This window comes from Brassica rapa, chromosome A04, assembly GCF_000309985.2.
Source record: "Brassica rapa cultivar Chiifu-401-42 chromosome A04, CAAS_Brap_v3.01, whole genome shotgun sequence".
Taxonomy (NCBI): Eukaryota; Viridiplantae; Streptophyta; class Magnoliopsida; order Brassicales; family Brassicaceae; genus Brassica; species Brassica rapa.
In genome coordinates this window covers 7948355-7965890 of record NC_024798.2, presented here as the reverse complement: position 1 = coordinate 7965890, position 17536 = coordinate 7948355, and the positions used below count along the sequence as shown (strand labels likewise).

The 17536-nt window shown below is 30.7% G+C and overlaps 1 protein-coding gene across 4 annotated transcripts; it reads right to left on the bottom strand.

The window, feature by feature from the left end:
• Nucleotides 1–72: 72 nt before the first annotated feature.
• Nucleotides 73–17498, bottom strand: LOC103849967. 4 transcript variants are annotated; one of them, XR_004457571.1, is made up of 6 exons: nt 15569–17498; nt 14648–15361; nt 14362–14479; nt 11573–12284; nt 586–3611; nt 73–469 (listed from the first exon to the last, which is right to left on the bottom strand). XR_004457571.1 is itself a non-coding variant. In XM_033290316.1 (5 exons), the coding sequence occupies exons 4-5, from the start codon at nt 11652–11654 to the stop codon at nt 3454–3456; spliced, it is 240 nt and encodes a 79-aa protein (XP_033146207.1). In that variant the 5' UTR covers nt 11655–12284; nt 14362–14479; nt 14648–15361; nt 15569–17498; the 3' UTR covers nt 73–3453. The 4 variants fall into 4 exon arrangements, 1 of the variants encoding a protein (XP_033146207.1); XM_033290316.1 differs by having other exon boundaries at nt 73–3611; XR_629608.3 differs by lacking the exons at nt 73–469; nt 586–3611; nt 11573–12284 and adding an exon at nt 12821–13037 and having other exon boundaries at nt 14648–15358; nt 15569–17474.
• Between the last annotated feature and the right edge of the window lie 38 nt (nt 17499–17536).

The following is a 17536-nucleotide window of genomic DNA, read 5'->3' as shown; positions in this document are numbered from 1 at the left end:
TGACAAAGAAGAGACCTATCAAATTTAAAAACATGATATATTATTACATTTTTAAGGAGTAGTATAGAAATATGTCTCAAATAGTATGGTAACCGTACATAAGTAGCTACACTTAAAAATATATACTATACTATTCATTTCACCAAATATAGTATAGACGGCGAATTCATCTTCTTCAATTCTTCTTTTTTTAGACAGGCTGATACACATTCATTTCGTTCACCACCATATAGAGATCATCTTCATCTCCTCTCTTTTTCCCGACACGATGATGCTTTAACTGATTCGCCGTCGTCGTTCTTCACCACTAGATCTGTAAAACAAAATCAAAAACAAAAACATAGTATGTAAACAAAATCATGATTGTGAGAATCAATTGATTTAAGAAAAAAAGGAGAAAAAAAAGAAAAAGATTTTGTGTGTGCTTACCGTCTACGCTTTCATCGCTGTCTGTTCTTCACCACTGGATCTTTAAAACAAAAACAGAAAAGAAAACAGAAAAAAAACAGAGTATGAAAACAAAAGCATGATTGTGAGAATCAATTGATTTAAAAAAAAAATGAAAGAGTTGTTGTGTGTACTCACCGTCTTCTTTAGAACAATTGATTGTTCTTTTGGTGAAGTATTGAAAGAGAAGAATTATGTGACAGGAGAAAATGTATGATTTTTTTTGATAATCTGAAGAAGAAAGAGAAACACTGGAATGAGATGGTGGAGTACAGACGTGGAGGTGGTGGTGATGGATTAGAAGATGTGCTAAAAGTTTTTTATATATTTTTTAATTATTTTTGTTAGCAGGTTTCACCGGTTGGTTGCAAGGGTAATATGACAATAATCTATAATGTGTATAGTGTATATTGAAAAAACAGGGTTTTTAGTTAGTGGATGAATTATAATTTGTTTGATTGATGTAGGATGCAATTCCCCTTGTTTATTCATATATAAATATTCGTTTTAATGAAAAATGAAAATCAAAAGTAGATTGCTTGTAAAATTTAAAATACAATATTTGTGTGCCATATTAGAAAGAGTGCGTTACCTTATCAGACACATTTTTCTCTTTTTTGTCATGATAAGACACTTCCCACTGGAGGGACACATTGTCCTTTTCCAACCCATGTGGTTTTACAGCAGTACCCTTTACGTTTGGTTAATGGAAGTAAAAAACTCTTTTCTTTTTGTTTGTTTGATTTTATTTAGTTTGTGGGGACCAGAGCTTTTAAGTTACAAAAAGAGAGTGTATATTTTATCTAAAAAGAAATAGAAAGCACGATTGACATCTAAAAAGAAATGAAAGCACGATTGGCATCTAAAAAGAAATGAAAGCACATACAAAAAATAAAAGAGAGCGAATATGTATTAAAAGTAACTTTTTAAATTCTCCAATATGTTATATGTGTCATCATTTTATATTATACTATATAAATAAATATATAATCACATAAATAAATCATTAATTTTTTTATTTATATTTTGATATCCATATGTATATATGTATTTTAATATTTTTAAAAATCAAATTTAAATTTCATACGGTGTATTTTGATGTTTGTGGACACAGAATTTGTGGATACATTTCTTATGGACACATTTGAAATAGTTGTGGACATATGTTTTGTGGATAGTTTTTTAGTATTTTGTAGATACATTTTTGATGGACAAGTTTAAAACATCTACTGATATGGCATAGACATTTAGTGTACAATATTTTATAGACAAAAATCTTAGCCTTACAAATTTTATGTACAAAATTTTGTGGACAAGATTGTTTGTAGACAAATCATACAAAGATTCAAAGCTTCTTTTTCCAAATCAGTAGCAGACTCTTACATCTTTTATAGTCACAAAGTATTTCCCCTTCAAATGTGTCTCGGATTATGTTCTATTTGTCCCTCCAAACATTGTGTTAAGTTTTCTGAACTATGTTGTGCTAGTCTTTCCAAATGTTCTTCAAAGTTACAAACTTTCAACACGTTAAGAGAGACAGTTGTCAAGTATAAGCAAAAAAATGACAAGGAAAATGATTAAAAACCCACTCTTTGTCGCTATTATTATAGATCTATAGATCTACAACTCTTGAAAGGAGAAAAGAGTTAAGGTAAACGAAATACAAATCTCCGATGACGAGCTCATGTGAAGTTGGTTGACTAACAAACTTCTTTTTCTTCTTCGACTTTGATTTGACCATGGTTCGCTATTTACAGAGAAAAAAGGAAAATAACAGTAAAGTGAAAAATTAAAATCAAACAATATTTTGTGCTTTTTATTTCCTCATGATATGATACAGAGATGAAAAACGTCTCGATGAAAAGTAGACGAAAATGGAAAATATGTAGAAAGACATAAGAGGTGGAGAGAAATAACAAAATCAGACATGTGGCAAGGATAAAAGCTTAATCGTAGTCTTCATTGATGAAAAAGAAGAAGAGAGTTTGGTGAAATTAAAGTTAGAGAACTGGGGAAAGTAAATGAAAAAGTAGATCTGAGATTGTAAATTGATATACAGACTTTTGGAAATTTAATAATAAATTAATTTTGGAAAGTGTAGATGAGGACATCTAGAAAAATACACATAGAGAAAATATGCCTCCAGCAACAAGTGTCTTAATGTGTAATTGGAAAGACATAATGTGTCCTAGAGAGTAAAAATTTCTATTAGAAATGGGTGGTAAAAAGCATCATGTAAATATATTTTTTTTCAACTATCATCATCATGTATATAAAGTTGAGAATTATAACAAAGCTCAAACCTTTGAATACACATCAGTATATTATGAAGAAGAGATATCCGACCCAGATTTAGATTTCCGGCTTCAGAATTTGGCAAATATTCCAACAGATGAAAAAACTATTTTAGATAAATTCTTTTGATTTTTGTTTTTCAAAATTTGATATAATATCTCCAGTTATGATGGTTATGTGAATTAATGAATGATTAAGTGATTTATCAACTTGATTTTGTAACAGAAAGTTGTTAATTATTATTAATTTATATATTATGATAATGGATTCTCATTCTCCCTTTAATTGATATAAGGAAAAAAGGTCTCCAGTTCTCATACACACTTGCAACAAATCAAACACAATCTCCTTCTTTGTTTTTTTTTTTAAGTTGAGCGTACAATATAGATTTAGGTTTATAAAGAAAATAAAAGATTTCTGGTTTGTTAGCCTTTATATTCTTGAGTATTGTATAATAGTCAAAATATGGATGTATATCAGGATTTTGATTGGATCAAAACCGTCACAATAAGGACAATTACCACCACACATGATCGTTCTTTTTAAAAAGTTTGGTATCAGTTATTTTAATTTTTATTCTGTTTATATTATTATATTACACACTTATTCAGTTTTGTCATATTGTTAAAATCACGGTTCAACAAGTATTGCTTCAAGAATTCATAAACAACAATTCATGCAGTCATGCAGATCGAGTATTTCTCTTATAGTTCAAGGGAGTGTAGTGTGGGTTACATCTTCTGAGTTTTGCAATCGAGGACGTCTACATGGTGGTCTTCTAGCTAGTGTTTGTGGTGAATCGTCTTTTGCAATAGCAGCTCCACATGATCCTGATGGCGGAGTGCTTATTTCCGGAACCATTTTACCACCTATATATATTTCATGCCCACAATTAATACATATGTGACAAAATTAGATGTTTGGTATACTTTCACATCCCTAACTTGACTGATATCAAGAGTATTCTCCTGGATCTAATGCTTTGATACTCAATGGATCAAACTAGAAGTTCAATTGGACAACCAATAGTTAAGAGAATCTGAAAATCTAGTTTCTTGATCAAAGTAATAGACATGAATACAATATAAACCGATATATCAAGAATATCTTTAAGCTATGTAAAGTTTTGCTTCATGAAATAACCTTGTTCTCTTAACTAAATCAAAGATCTAGGGAGTGGGGAAGAAAATGGCGTAATGCAGTTTTCTTTGATTTTTTCTTTTCTTTTAGTAGTCGATGCTACCTTAAATCTTTGGGTAAATTTATTGAATATACATATTGAGAGAAAAAATAAAAAGAATAACCATGTAATGGCATACGGTAGGATGTGATATGAATCTAAAAATGGCATTTTTGACCTTGTTCATGAGTAGACGTGATATTAACGTACCATAATACAATTGGCACACATTTATTTTATATTTCAACTATAAAATAAAATAATATATCAAATAAATAATAAAAACAATTAGTTCACATAAATATATAAACAAAATTAACGTGGAGTTATTTGTTTTCTATGGTTCTATAATGAAATAGAAAAAAAGGAGAAGGAAGTTGTCACACGACTACAATAACTTGTACATCAGACTGTTTCTATTTTAATTTACCTTTCTTTAACTATAGAATAAAAAAGTATAATATTTGTTAGCGTCTTTTTCATGACATCACAATAGATAGAAAAACTATAAGAAACATATTGTTGTCGTCGAAAAGGACAATTGAAAGCTGATGAGAGTAGGGATTTTTGCCAAAACTAACCCACAAATTGATTTTAATCCCAAATCTATATCCAAACTTGAATCAAATGCAAAACTAACCTAAAAGCCTAGTGAAATTACAGCTCAGCCCCTTGTGATCAAACAAAAAAACAGAAGCCATTTTTACGAATATAGCCCCAGTAAATCGTCTGAGTCGTCTGAGATGTTGGAAGTCGTCTGAACGACTGAAGTGTAAGTCGTCTGTTACCAGTTTATTTTAAAAATAATTTATAAATCTTGTAAAAAAATATTTTGATGCGTAAAAAATAAAAATCAAGTAATTATAAACAGTTTTAACTGATATAAATTAAGATATGATAAAATTGATTTGTTTTGAAGATAGATGAGTGGAAGTAGTGAATCATGAAATACTTTGATTTAGGAGTTTGGCAAACATATGTTGTAGTATTGTATGTATTGTTAGGGTTAGATTTTGGAAAACTAAAATGTTTTTTTCAAAAATTAGTTTTTACCTATATGTGTTTATTTCTGTGTATAGTAAACACTTTTCAAGTTTGATTTGGTTTTATGAAGTGTTTAATTAGATAATTAAGTTTAGGAGTTATGTTTAGGGTGTGGACGACTTATATTTCAGTCGTCTGTTGAATAATTTACCCGGACGACGTATATTTCAGTCGTCCAGACGACTTACTTGTAAGTCGCCTGGAAAGTCTTCTATTTTAGTTTCCCGCTAAAAATATTTAATTTTCCGCTAAAAATATTAAACTCTTCTGGACGACTTACATGTAAGTCGTCTGTTTTAATTTCTTCACCAGACGACTGAAATGTAAGTCGTCCAGGAAGTCGTCTGAGTTAAAAATATTTAATCTAATTGGATTTTTTGTCTCCCTATATAAAGAAAAATTTACACATTCTCTCTCCTCCTCTCAAATGGCTGCAACAAAAATGTAATGTTCATCATTCTAAAACTCTCCAACCTCTCTCTAATCTCTTTGACTTGAAAACACCAAACTTTATATGAATTTTTCAGTTTTGTCTCATGTATTTCTTATTAATCTATCTCTTTTGCAGGTTTTTAATCAAATGGTACTCATATTCCACTAATTTAGAGGTAGATCTATTAATTTTAGATATGTATTTTTGTGTGTTCTATAAATGTAGATTTATCTAATCTTCCACTCATTTTCTCTATTTTTAAGTCATTTGAACGTTTTTGGATATGCAGGTTTTTCAGATCTAGATTTGATGTGTAGGTTTTTCAGATCTGGAAGACTTCTGGGACGACTTACCTGTTAGTCGTTTGGAAGTCGTCTGGACTTCTTGGAAGTCTTCTGACAAAGTCGTCTGGACTTCCAGGAAGTCGTCTGGACTTCCAGGAAGTCGTCTGGACTTCTAGGAAGTCGTCTGGACTTCTAGGAAGTCGTCTGGATTTTTCTGAGCGTTTTAGTAAGTTCTTATGTCTGATTTTTCTTCATTTGGTAACTTCTTGTTGTATAAAGTTCTTACTTTTTTCCCAAACTAAAACTCTCCAAACCCACTCTAATCTCTTTGACTTGAAAACACCAAACTTTATATGAATTTTTCAATTTTGTCTCATGTCTTTGTTACTAATCTATTTTTTTTTTTTGCAGGTTTTTAATTAGATGGTACTCATCTTCCACTAATTTAAAGGTAGATCTATTATTTTTAGATATGTATTTTTGTGTGTTCTGTAAAGGTAGATTTATCTAATCTTCCATTCATTTTTTCTGTTTTTAAGCCATTTGAACGTTTTTGAATATGCAGGTTTTTCAGATCTGGATTTAATATGCAGGTTTTTCAGATCTGGAAGACTTCTGGGACGACTTACTTGTTAGTCGTCTGGAAGTCGTTTGGAAGTCGTCTGGACTTCCTAAAAGTCGTCTGGACTTCCTGTAAAGTCGTCTGGAAGTCGTCTGAACTTCCTAAAAGTCTTCTGGCAAAGTCGTCTGGACTTCTTAGAAATCGTCTGGACTTCTTAAAAGTTGTCTGGTCTTGTCTACTCAAGTGGAATCCAAGCTTGTCTTTGTAGATGAATGATCTATAATAGTTTTGTTTGTGGTCTATTTTGTGAATTGCATGTATACTCTTTTAGTTGTGAATTTTTTGTAAAATCAGTAATAATGTTTTCCAAGATGTATTAAATATGCTAACAATGTGTTTACACATTTACAAATCAATGAAATAATAGACTTCAGTAGCTTTTTTCTTATCTTTGGATCTCTCATATGCAATAATAAACTCCAATGGCCTTTTTCTCATCTTAATAAACAAGAATGTTGGTAAGAGATGGAAACAAACAATAGTAACTAGTCAAAGCATATCATATTTTTTTATAAGTTTGCATTGAAAAACTTAGTCAAATTTAGTAAAACTAAGAGAGAGAACATATTTTGTAAATATGAGTTTTACATATCTTGAAGTTACTTATCACTCTTAAAAATACAAGTTATTCAAAAACTAACGTAGAAGACTTAAAAACTAGTGGAGCAGACGCGGACGACTTCAATCTAAGTTGTCTAGACGACTAAACTATATGTCGTCTGGTCAACGCAGAGGTTATTTTTGAAATTGACTTTGAAATATGTTATTTCGGACGACTGAAAGTTAAGTCGTCTACTATTGTTTGGTTAAAAAAAAAACTCCAAACAAGCTAGACAACTTACATTTCAGTCGTCAGAGGTTAGTTTTGCATTTGACTGGATTATTTCAGAAGTTTGACTTTTTGGACGACTTACATTTCAGTCGTCTAGTGAAAATTAAAATAATAATATTTTTTTAAAAGTAGACGACTTACAGTTAAGTCGTCATAGGTTAGTTTTGCAATTGAAAAAAAAAACTTCAAGATTTAATTATATACAGACGACTTATAATTCAGTCGTCCACGAGACGACTGAAATGTAAGTCGTCCAGGATTTACAAGGTTTGACCAGAATCTCGGAAAAAAGTCCTGGACGACTTACAATTAAGTCGTCTGGTGGACGACTGAATTATAAGTCGTTTGTGTATAATTAAATCTTGAAGTTTTTTTTTTCGATTGCAAAACTAACCTATGACTACTTAATTATAAGTCGTTTACTTTAAAAAAATATTATTATTTTAATTTTCGCCAGACGACTGAAATGTAAGTCGTCTGGGGAAGTCAAACTTCTGAAATTATCCAGTCAAATGCAAAACTAACCTATGACGACTGAAATGTAAGTCGTCTAGGTTCTTTGGAATATTTTTGAAACCAAACAATAGTAGACGACTTAACTTTCAGTCGTCTCAGGTTACAGATTTCAAAGTCAATTGCAAAAATAACCTCTGCGTTGACCAGACGACTTCCAGGTAAGTCGTCTACAGCCAGACGACTGAAAGGTAAGTCGTCTACAGCCAGACGACTTCCCAAGTAAGTCGTCTGACGAACAGATCTGGAAAAAAACTCGATGTCATACCTTAAATTGATGAGATAAGTTCCTTAGCATACATAAGGCTTCTCCAAGCACACAGAATCACAAACGAAAGTCACCCACCCATAATCCTTAGCTTCTATGACTCTATGAACCATAAAAATTTTAGAATCAAAATCTTGGGTTTTTTAGCTCATTGTGGAGAGAAAGTGAGAGATATGTTGTGTTTAGTTCACAAGAATGGAAAAAGAAGAAGGGTAAATCGATTTTGGGAGCATTAAGAGCTTCAAATTGGTTGTTCATGGTGGTTGTGGTATTGATGACAATGGCAATCTTGTAATTACTTGAAGATGATGAGGGTGAGAGAGTAAAAATGTCATTTTCGAAAAAAAAAAAAAAACTGATGGCATTTTCGTAAATTATATGAACTTGTGAGGTGAATAGGGCAAAACTAATTTTCAAAAAAAAGGAAGGTTAGTTTTGTGTTTGACTTTAAGTTGTAGGTCAATTTTGCAAAAATCCCATGAGAATACCTCCTCATACAAACAGTATATAATGGTGAGATGAGGTGAGGATGTGGTGGGAAGTGGTGAAGGAGAAGATAAGATGATTGGATAACGGTGAATGGCGACAATGGTAGAGGAGAAGATGGTGGTTACGATGGACAACCGATATTGATAGTGGTAATGAAGGTACATGTAGAAGTGATTGAGTCGAAAAGGGAAGAGGCCGGTGGTGGTGGTGATGTCGGTGTCATTAGTAAGATAACAACAAAAATAATACAAAAGAGGAGAGGATGTTGTTGTTCACAGAGGAGAAGAAGGGGAAAGAGAGGAGGAGGATGTTTTAATATTCTATACTATGACCATAAAATAGAATAGTATACTACAGCGTATGCAAAAATTGGTACACAATCTTTTATATATTTTTCACTGGAAATGTATTATTTTTAACGGATAGAAAACTCTCAAATTAGATGAAGAAGAACAAAGGAAGGAAAAGAAGAAAAAGTAACACATATTTTGTTAGTGGGAAATCATATATTTATTATATGTTTTCATTATAAAATAGAATAATACATGACAGTAGTACATAACTCATATTCTTTTATTGTGAAATTTTATTTCTGTTTTATTTTTCATAATAAAATAAAAAGTACACAAAATGGTAACTGTTCATCATCATTTCCATTTTCCCACACCGACTATCAAAATTCTTAATCCCTCAAAAAACGATTGTAACTTTACCCAGATCACACAAACTCATTCCTAATAAAAAATATTATTATAAACCATTTTCCTTTAACCCATCAAATTTTTCAATTAAATGTCGTGCCTCTTCCTTATGCTTCTTCGTCATGCATCTGCTTTTTTCAGTATGTCTGATATCAGATGCGAGTAGTCAAGCGTTTATAAAAAGAGTATTTTCCTCTATCATATCATCTATACTATACTAAAAGGCAAATATAAGCCATGGAGAAAGTGTCCATGTATGATAGAAAAATCAACCAATCAGAGAGTCCAAAATTACCACGTCATCTCATTTATTTTTTCGTAAAAAATAAAAAACAATGCGAAGGAAAGGATTGAACCCGGGTTATTATGACATTAATATAAGACAGTTACCACTAAACCATTGAAACTTTCTTGAACACATATACAAGAATCACTAAGTATGTAATCACAAACTCTTATGTACAATTACAATAATATGAATTCAACTTTCAAGACTCCGATACTTTGTTTTGTAAAAAAAAATAAGTAAGTGACTAAGCTAATATATTCTTTGAAAGTGTGAGAACATTGAAAAATATGAAAAAACATAGATTTTTGTTTTCGTGACAAAGTTAAGAATTTTGTAAAAGTAAGTTTAACATATAAATTTTCGTGACAAATATGAAAAACCATAGATTTTTGTACAATTTTGACAAAACAACTCAAAACATAGTTCTCTAATGTCTTAATAAATATTATTTAAGGGTGCAATAATTAAATATATCAATTCAATAAATTTTATAATTTATAGACAAAACAATAACACAATAAATTTTGAAACATTTGTTTAACCTATCGATTTCTTTTCATGAGAATCCAACTGAACAAGATAAAAAAAAACAATTAGATTTACAAATATTTAATTACCATTTTATTCAATTTTGATTAATTTCAAATTGTAATAATGTATATTTTTGAAGTTACAAAAAATAATGTTCTTTTTTTATTACACTAGCATTATATATAGATTATATATACACAAATAAATATAATATAACAACATAAGATTGTTTTTCCCGGTTCATATGAAAACTTTTTAATTTATCCACCAAAGAAAATTAATTATATCAATCAAATTGTTAGAATACAACAAATTAATATATAGTTTTATTTTAAATTAAATTATTTAAAGGTGTATTTTCATTAAAAACAAAATAATAAATAAGTAAAAATGATTTGATGGTAATTTTTATGACATATATATATATATATATCAAGTCAGTGAAAGAAATAGAAGCTTAATATGGAAAAAAACTTAAATACAAAAAACTCTAAAAATTAACAAAAAAAACTAACAAAAATTAAACTATGATATCACTTGAAAGCTTCTTAGACAATATTAATAAAATATTTTAGCGATAATTAGACAAATTTGATTTTTTTTTGCAAAAAACTTTAAAAATTCGGTGAAAGAAATAGAAGCTTAATATGAAAAAAATCTTAAATACAAAAAACTCTAAAAATTAACAAAAAAAAACTAACAAAAATTAAACTATGATATCACTTGAAAGCTTCTTAGACAATATTAATAAAATATTTTAGCGATAATTAGACAAATTTGATTTTTTTTGCCAGCCAAAATTTTATTATTAATTAGCATCAATTATTTCAAGATGTTTAAGAAAGGATGGACAAAAAAAAAATAGGATGGACATAAATGATATATGAACTATGAATAGTACTTTGTAAAGCTGACTTAGATAACACATTTGCACATCCATTTCTAGTCCTTTTTGATACCTAAATTCAATTACTTTAGAGTAGTTATTCCACAAAGAGATCGTATGAGATATTGTTTTGATATTCAGATTTGTTTCTTAACTTTTAAGAAAATTGATAACTGTAAAATGTCTTCTTCGAATATGATATGTCTATAACCGAGTCCCCAACATGAGACAAGGTTGTTTAAAAAGTTAATAAATTTATTTTTCTTATATTATATAATAAATATATTTATTTACTGATAATAAAAATATAGTTATTCATCTATCACATATATCTATGCAAATATGCGAATCAAGTACAACAATCAAACAACATAATGATTTTCACAAAAAAAATTTAAAAAATATATTTATGTTATGTAGTCTTATTTTATATTCTTTAAATAATGTAATACAATATTATACATTATTTTTTTAGAATTGAGAAATACATATAATATCTTATCCGCGCGTAGCGCGGTTAAAAACTCTAGTGTCAATAATATGTATTATATCATACCATCAGTTTGCTATGGTTACTTTGTGAATTATAATTTTTTTTTATGGTTTTAGCATCAAATTTCCCTAAATCTCTTGTACTTATTTTATTAACTCACCATTCACAACATCTTCGAGAGATATTTCATTTTACTTTACTAATATGTAAAACCGAGAAAAATATGCAATTGTATGAAGTAGATTATTTTCATATGTGATCTCACCTGGTATTGTTGTTCCTGCAAGATCGATCACAAAGAATACACAAAGAAGCAGACGAAGGAATGGAACAACTGATGTCTTCATTGCCTTGCGCTCTTCTAGTTTCAAATAACTATAAATATATATAAATTTTCATAATTTGATGTACATTTATAACCAACGCCTAACTGATGTACTTGCCACTTGTTTGATTTTTTGTTCCCGCGTTACGACTTTCACATGTTTTTGTTTTGTTTTTGGCATGTATGAACACGTTAAAAAAAAAAGAACACTGGTTTTGCTTTGTTGTTTTATGGCCCAAATAGTCAACAATGTAAACTTGAAACAAACCGTATTCACAAAAGAGTGATCATAAATTGAGATATAGTAATCTTCTATTTGCGTCAACCATCAAATAATTTAGTTGTAGAAATTTTTTCAAATATATTTTTAACACAACACCTTTTTTTTATATCAAACGATCATTCTATTACTTAAACTAAAGGTAGTTCTAGACATCTAAACCGAAACTGGACAACCAACATAAGAAAATTCCATATGAAAAGATTTTTGAAACATCGTAAAGAATATAACTACACCTAATTAATTTTTTTTTTGCTAAATTGTTAATATTCAAATTAATGAAAGAGTTAGATTTACAAAATCAAAAAGCACCACTATAGCCAAAAAAGTGAAAAAACATAATGGAGTTAGGGAGAAGATCCAGAGGCGGACCTACATACAAAGAAGAGGGTGCAATTAACACATGTTAAATATAAAATTTAGGTTTATAAACCTGCTTTTGTAATTGATCTTAGTTCGGTTGGTTATAGGTTCGGTTGGTTATAGGTTCAGCCCAATGATCCCCCTTTTCCCGTGTTTAAACCACCCAGCATACAATCATTTTTTTTCTTTTTTTTTCTTTTCTTTGTTTTAGTTGGACTTATGACCCAGGTAAAAAAGTTTCCTGGATCCGCCACCAAGAAGATCTATGAAAATCAAGCAGTGCCGGCCCTTGATGCAAGCGAAGGAAGCTCAGGCTTCCGGTCGCTTAATTTTTATAATACTTTCGCCTACATTTTTCAGGGTTCTCCTTTGGTCTAGTGGCAGAATTACATTATATGGATCTTACTGTTTGTAACCTGGGTTCGTTTGCTTAACAAACAACTTTTTTTTTTTAATTTGCTTCTAACCCTAAAATTTGTAGGACAGGCTCTGCCAAAGAGACAAGAGAGAAGCAAAGTTCTTTCACTTTCGCTTGGCAGTGATGATGGTCCGAATGTCACGGTCAACAAAGCTGAAGACCTAAAAATATATTATATGGTCATCTTACAAAAATATACACTATTAATTATTACGCAGTAATGTTTACTTTTATTTCCAACTTTATTTTAATAATGATGATAATTAACTAGGTGGATAATTTATCTTTACTACAAGGTATAAACGTGCATATAGTAACTCGACTATGCCGCCTTCCTCCTCTTCCTAAGTCAACAAGAATTAACGATTTGTCAAAGAAGACAAAATAACAATAAAATTTAAAGAATATTATTTCAACAAAAAGAACAAAGAATAAAAATAGAGTAGTTTATTTAAAATGTACAATGCATGAATCTTATAAAATTTATAATATTTCGGTTGTTTGATTCGCTTTACATACATGCTAATGGCTTTGCAAGATCATTCAGAACTGGTGTCTATTAATTGCATTGTAGCTAACACGCACATTAATAATGTAATTAAGTTGTAAGAAAATATCTACAGTAAAATATAGACAATTCATAAATTATTAAGTATGATAAATTAAAGCTTTATATTTTTAATTGAATTGGTTCAAAATAAAACACAAATCAATAAAAGAATATAATAATATGTGTTTATAAACACTGATCCATTAATAATATAAAACTATAATTACTAAATATTTTCTTTATTTATATTAAATAATGTTATAAGGAAATTATTTTGTTTTACACTATAATATGTCTTAAAGATTCAATAAAAATCACTTATAATTTATTTTATTATTTATTAAATAATGTCTTATGATGAATTCATTAGTTAAAAACTTGTTTTTATATCATATTAGTATATTTCTGAAAAGTTAATAACTATATAAATTGATAAAATAATTTCAGTATTATTGACTGTACAGTTTTATTTTACTATAATACATGTGTTGTATGTTTGATGGAGATTACAAATTAATGTTTAATTGCTTCCATTTAGGAATACAGTACTGCTTAACGAACTTCTTTGGTGTTTGTACTTGTCCTTAATATTCTTAAAGCATTGGAAAATTCTTATAACTGATTAGTCCTCCGATCAAATTCCAATTGGAATATCTAATCTACTTACACACAGAAATGGGAGTACTAATTTCGATCATTCCAAATAATATCGGATTGTGCCGAGTTAGCATAATTAACACAGTTTTTTGAGAGTCAAGCAGGCTCAACACCTTTATAGGCTTTAGAAAAAACATTTGTACACCCTTAAGTTTATACAAAAATATATTTATGGGTTTGGGATGAGCTTCTTTCATATATCACAGTATCAGCTAGCTCGGCTGAGAGTTATCCATTTTCTCGAAATTTTTAGACATTAAATTACTAGCTTTAATAGAAAAACAGTTTCAAAAAAAAAAATTTACTAGCTTTGTCTAATTTATCGTAGTTAAAATGCACACCATTATTTATCCCGTATTTTTTGTTGGTGTTAGCATCCATTTTCTTATAAACTAGACAACTAATAAAAGATTAAAAAAATTATTGATAACAATCAAATGAGGCAAGTTGTTTGTACTCACTTTATTTATGGACCTCTTCCTTTTCGCGATTTAGAAGGCGGAAAATAAATGGAGGGCGGTCCAGGAGGCGGATAAGACATGGGATACGATGGTGGACACGGCGAGGACTTTGGGCCTACTAATAAATTGACAATATCAGATTATTCGTCTAAACAATAATTTAAGAAAAAACAATGACATGTAGAAGGACGTCAGTATATCACAAAGATATCTGAGATGATTTTATAAAATGCTTTCTTCGTTCCAAAACTAGAATATGCGAATTAGTATAAGAAGGAATACTAACGTTCGTAGCGTATAGCTTCGCAGACTCCAACTTGAGAGGAGATAAACAAAAGCAGAAGAAGCATATAAGATAGCAGATAAACAGTGCGTGATGTTTGTGTAACCATTTTGGGGTAAGTGTTAGACTTCGTTTGTCACATTGCCATTACAGGACAAGCCCATGATTTATATAGCAAAGGAAGCATCATTCAATATCAACCTTTTCCATTCAACGTAATTTTATCTTCTACGTCAGGAAAAGGACTTTCTGCCAAGCTTTTTTTATAGATTATGTAATGTCATGAGTAAGAATAATATAAAGAGATACGATACAAACAATGATAATAGTCAACGTTCAAAGTTACATATAGTTCCAATTTCGGTTAGTCGAAGTGATGAAAGAACCGACTCGAACCTAGAAAGTAGAAACCTATTTTCTGAAATGTAGAAAATAAAAGTCATGTAGCACGTAATATAGAGTATAGACGACAAATAATGGGTACGTGTCTAATAACTTGACGTCGATTAGTAAATAGCGAGGTGTGGTATTTTACATTTGACGGGAGTTGAAGGTGTTACACATTTATACACGCATCCTACGTTTTCAATTGTGGTCGTGGAGGATGTCGTCTACAAGGCTTTCGTTTTCTTGCCTTACTGTTGGCTTCCTCGAAGACGAGTTTTCCGATTTGACCTCCGCAGGTAGGAGATGGTGGTGTGAATATTGAGGCAACTACTGTATCATACTCATATTAATTAGCCCTCAATCTTAAGTAAAATTCTTATGAAATTAGAAAACCAATTCTCTTTTCCATAATATCATTTTCAGTGATATACTTATTAAACTTCTAAGCTCTAAATTTCCAAATCCAGTATGACTCAGAGTTTTGCGATTAAGATAACTTTGGTGATAAGAGAAAGATATATACATAGATGTACTGACCTAGTATGCGGTGTGTTGCTCGAACTTGAGAGGAATAAGATAAACACAGAAGAAGCAAATATAGAAGAAGAAAAAAATGTGACGCCTTCGTAGCCATTTTTGACTCTGTCACATCTTCGTAGCCATGTTTCAGGGTATTATGATACATAAAATATTTTGCCACTACTCTTAAGTTTCAATTTCAACGGATTTAAAGTTTGGAAGAATTCAATGCGCACACTTTTTCTCGACCTAAACAATCTTTATTTGTCACGGATTATTTGTACATCGAGTTGCAGCTGTAGCCCATACTTTTCACCTAATCTCTTCCCTCCTTCGCTATCCTTTTTTTATTGCAGCTTTCTTTTTTGAAAAATTTGTTTAGTCTAAATTTGTCATATTCAAGATAAAAAAAAATTGTTGATTATGAAAAAATAATAATAAAATCGTTAGAGAATAAAGAACTCGGCAAAAATACTCAAGCCATATAACCTACCCTATAACCTTTAGTTCTTCTGCCGACTATGTGTGATTGCGAATGTGTTTTTTAAAGATTAACTATCATTTATTTATAGATGACTGATATACTCAAATTACATCAAGCAACTCTATCAAATAATATTGACATCATAGTACCTGAGGATCTTATCCACATATACTCAATATTTTACACAATAGACTTTAGTTTCAGATTAAACTATACAGTAAATAAGAAAGCAGTAAACAACATAGAGTAAATGAAGTTGAAAACGATTGGGAAAAATGCTAGACTCAGTTGCCACTCATGGATGTTCAAATATGTACTCAAAACTTAAATAAATAGATGCTAAAGGTTTGTTAGGAACAATCCTAGAACTCAAATTCACAAGTAAGCCATCCAGTTCACAAAGGGGGGGGGGGGGGGGGGGGGGGGGGTTGACACTGATTCCTCAGAGCTTCTCAGAAGGTGTCATAGAGTACATAGTGCATAGCAGAGGTTTCTCATACCCATTTGCAAAAATTTGATTGGTTTTCACTTCTGAGATGATAGACAAAGAATAAGGGTACTCTATGAAGGCTTTCATGAGTAATGGGTTGAAGCTGAAGATATTGGACATTGAGAATGGTTTTGGAGCAAGTTTCCAATCTCATCTAAACTGAATCTGATCTCCAACGTCGAGCTAATGAATGTAAACAAGCGATGAGCTGGAGACAACCAACAAAAGGTAATTTCTCTATTCAAAATAATGAAGAAGAAGAGTTGAGTACCAGCATTGGTCGACACCCACTAGGTGTCAGTCAACACTTCCCTTCTTCATGGGCATCGATCAACACTTAAGTCTGTCGTTCAAAACTCCCTCCGTTCTCAGGTACATACTCGAATTCTTTAGATTTTATTTTAATTTTAACTTATTTATTTCGCCAATCTCAGACTGTATAACACTCAGTGTTGTTTAAGTATGAGGGAGGCTTCTACTGACATTGCGTTCTATTTTGAGTGACAGTGAGTCTTTTTATTGAGTCAAAAGGGGACGACAATTTTTTTCTTGGAACAAACCGCCTAAACACTCTCTACCACCATTCCATGAGTTATTGATTGCATGGAGTACTGAATGGAAACGCCAAAGTGGATCGACATACCAGTAACATCCGCGCTTGCTAAAAATGTCTAAAAGAACCAACGCTGACATCCAACATACTCAACACAATAGCTGGTCTTGGGGCTTGGTATATTTTGGATAGGATTCATCGCTCGGGTGTGCATGGTAAAAGGCTGTGTGTTTCTGGTTTCCTCTCTCTCTCCGTCGGAGTATAAACAATGATGAAAAAGGGATAAAGGTCAGAATGAAGTGAACATGAGCTTGTGGTTGCAATCATTAGAGGTTGATTCATAGAGTCTGCCCAAAAATCTCAGTCAATTAAAAAATAAAATGATATCCATCAAAGAAAGGGGACATTGACTGAGTGCACTGAGAAGAGAGAGAGAGAGAGAGAGAGAGAGAGAGAGAG

Excerpts from the sequence above, each read along its gene's own strand:
- LOC103849967 (XM_033290316.1), bottom strand. The coding sequence starts at position 11,654 with ATGAAGACATCAGTTGTTCCATTCCTTCGTCTGCTTCTTTGTGTATTC. Across the intron at positions 3,612-11,572 it reads TGCAGGAACAACAATACCAG|GTGGTAAAATGGTTCCGGAA; the intron begins GTGAGATCACAT and ends AAATATATATAG.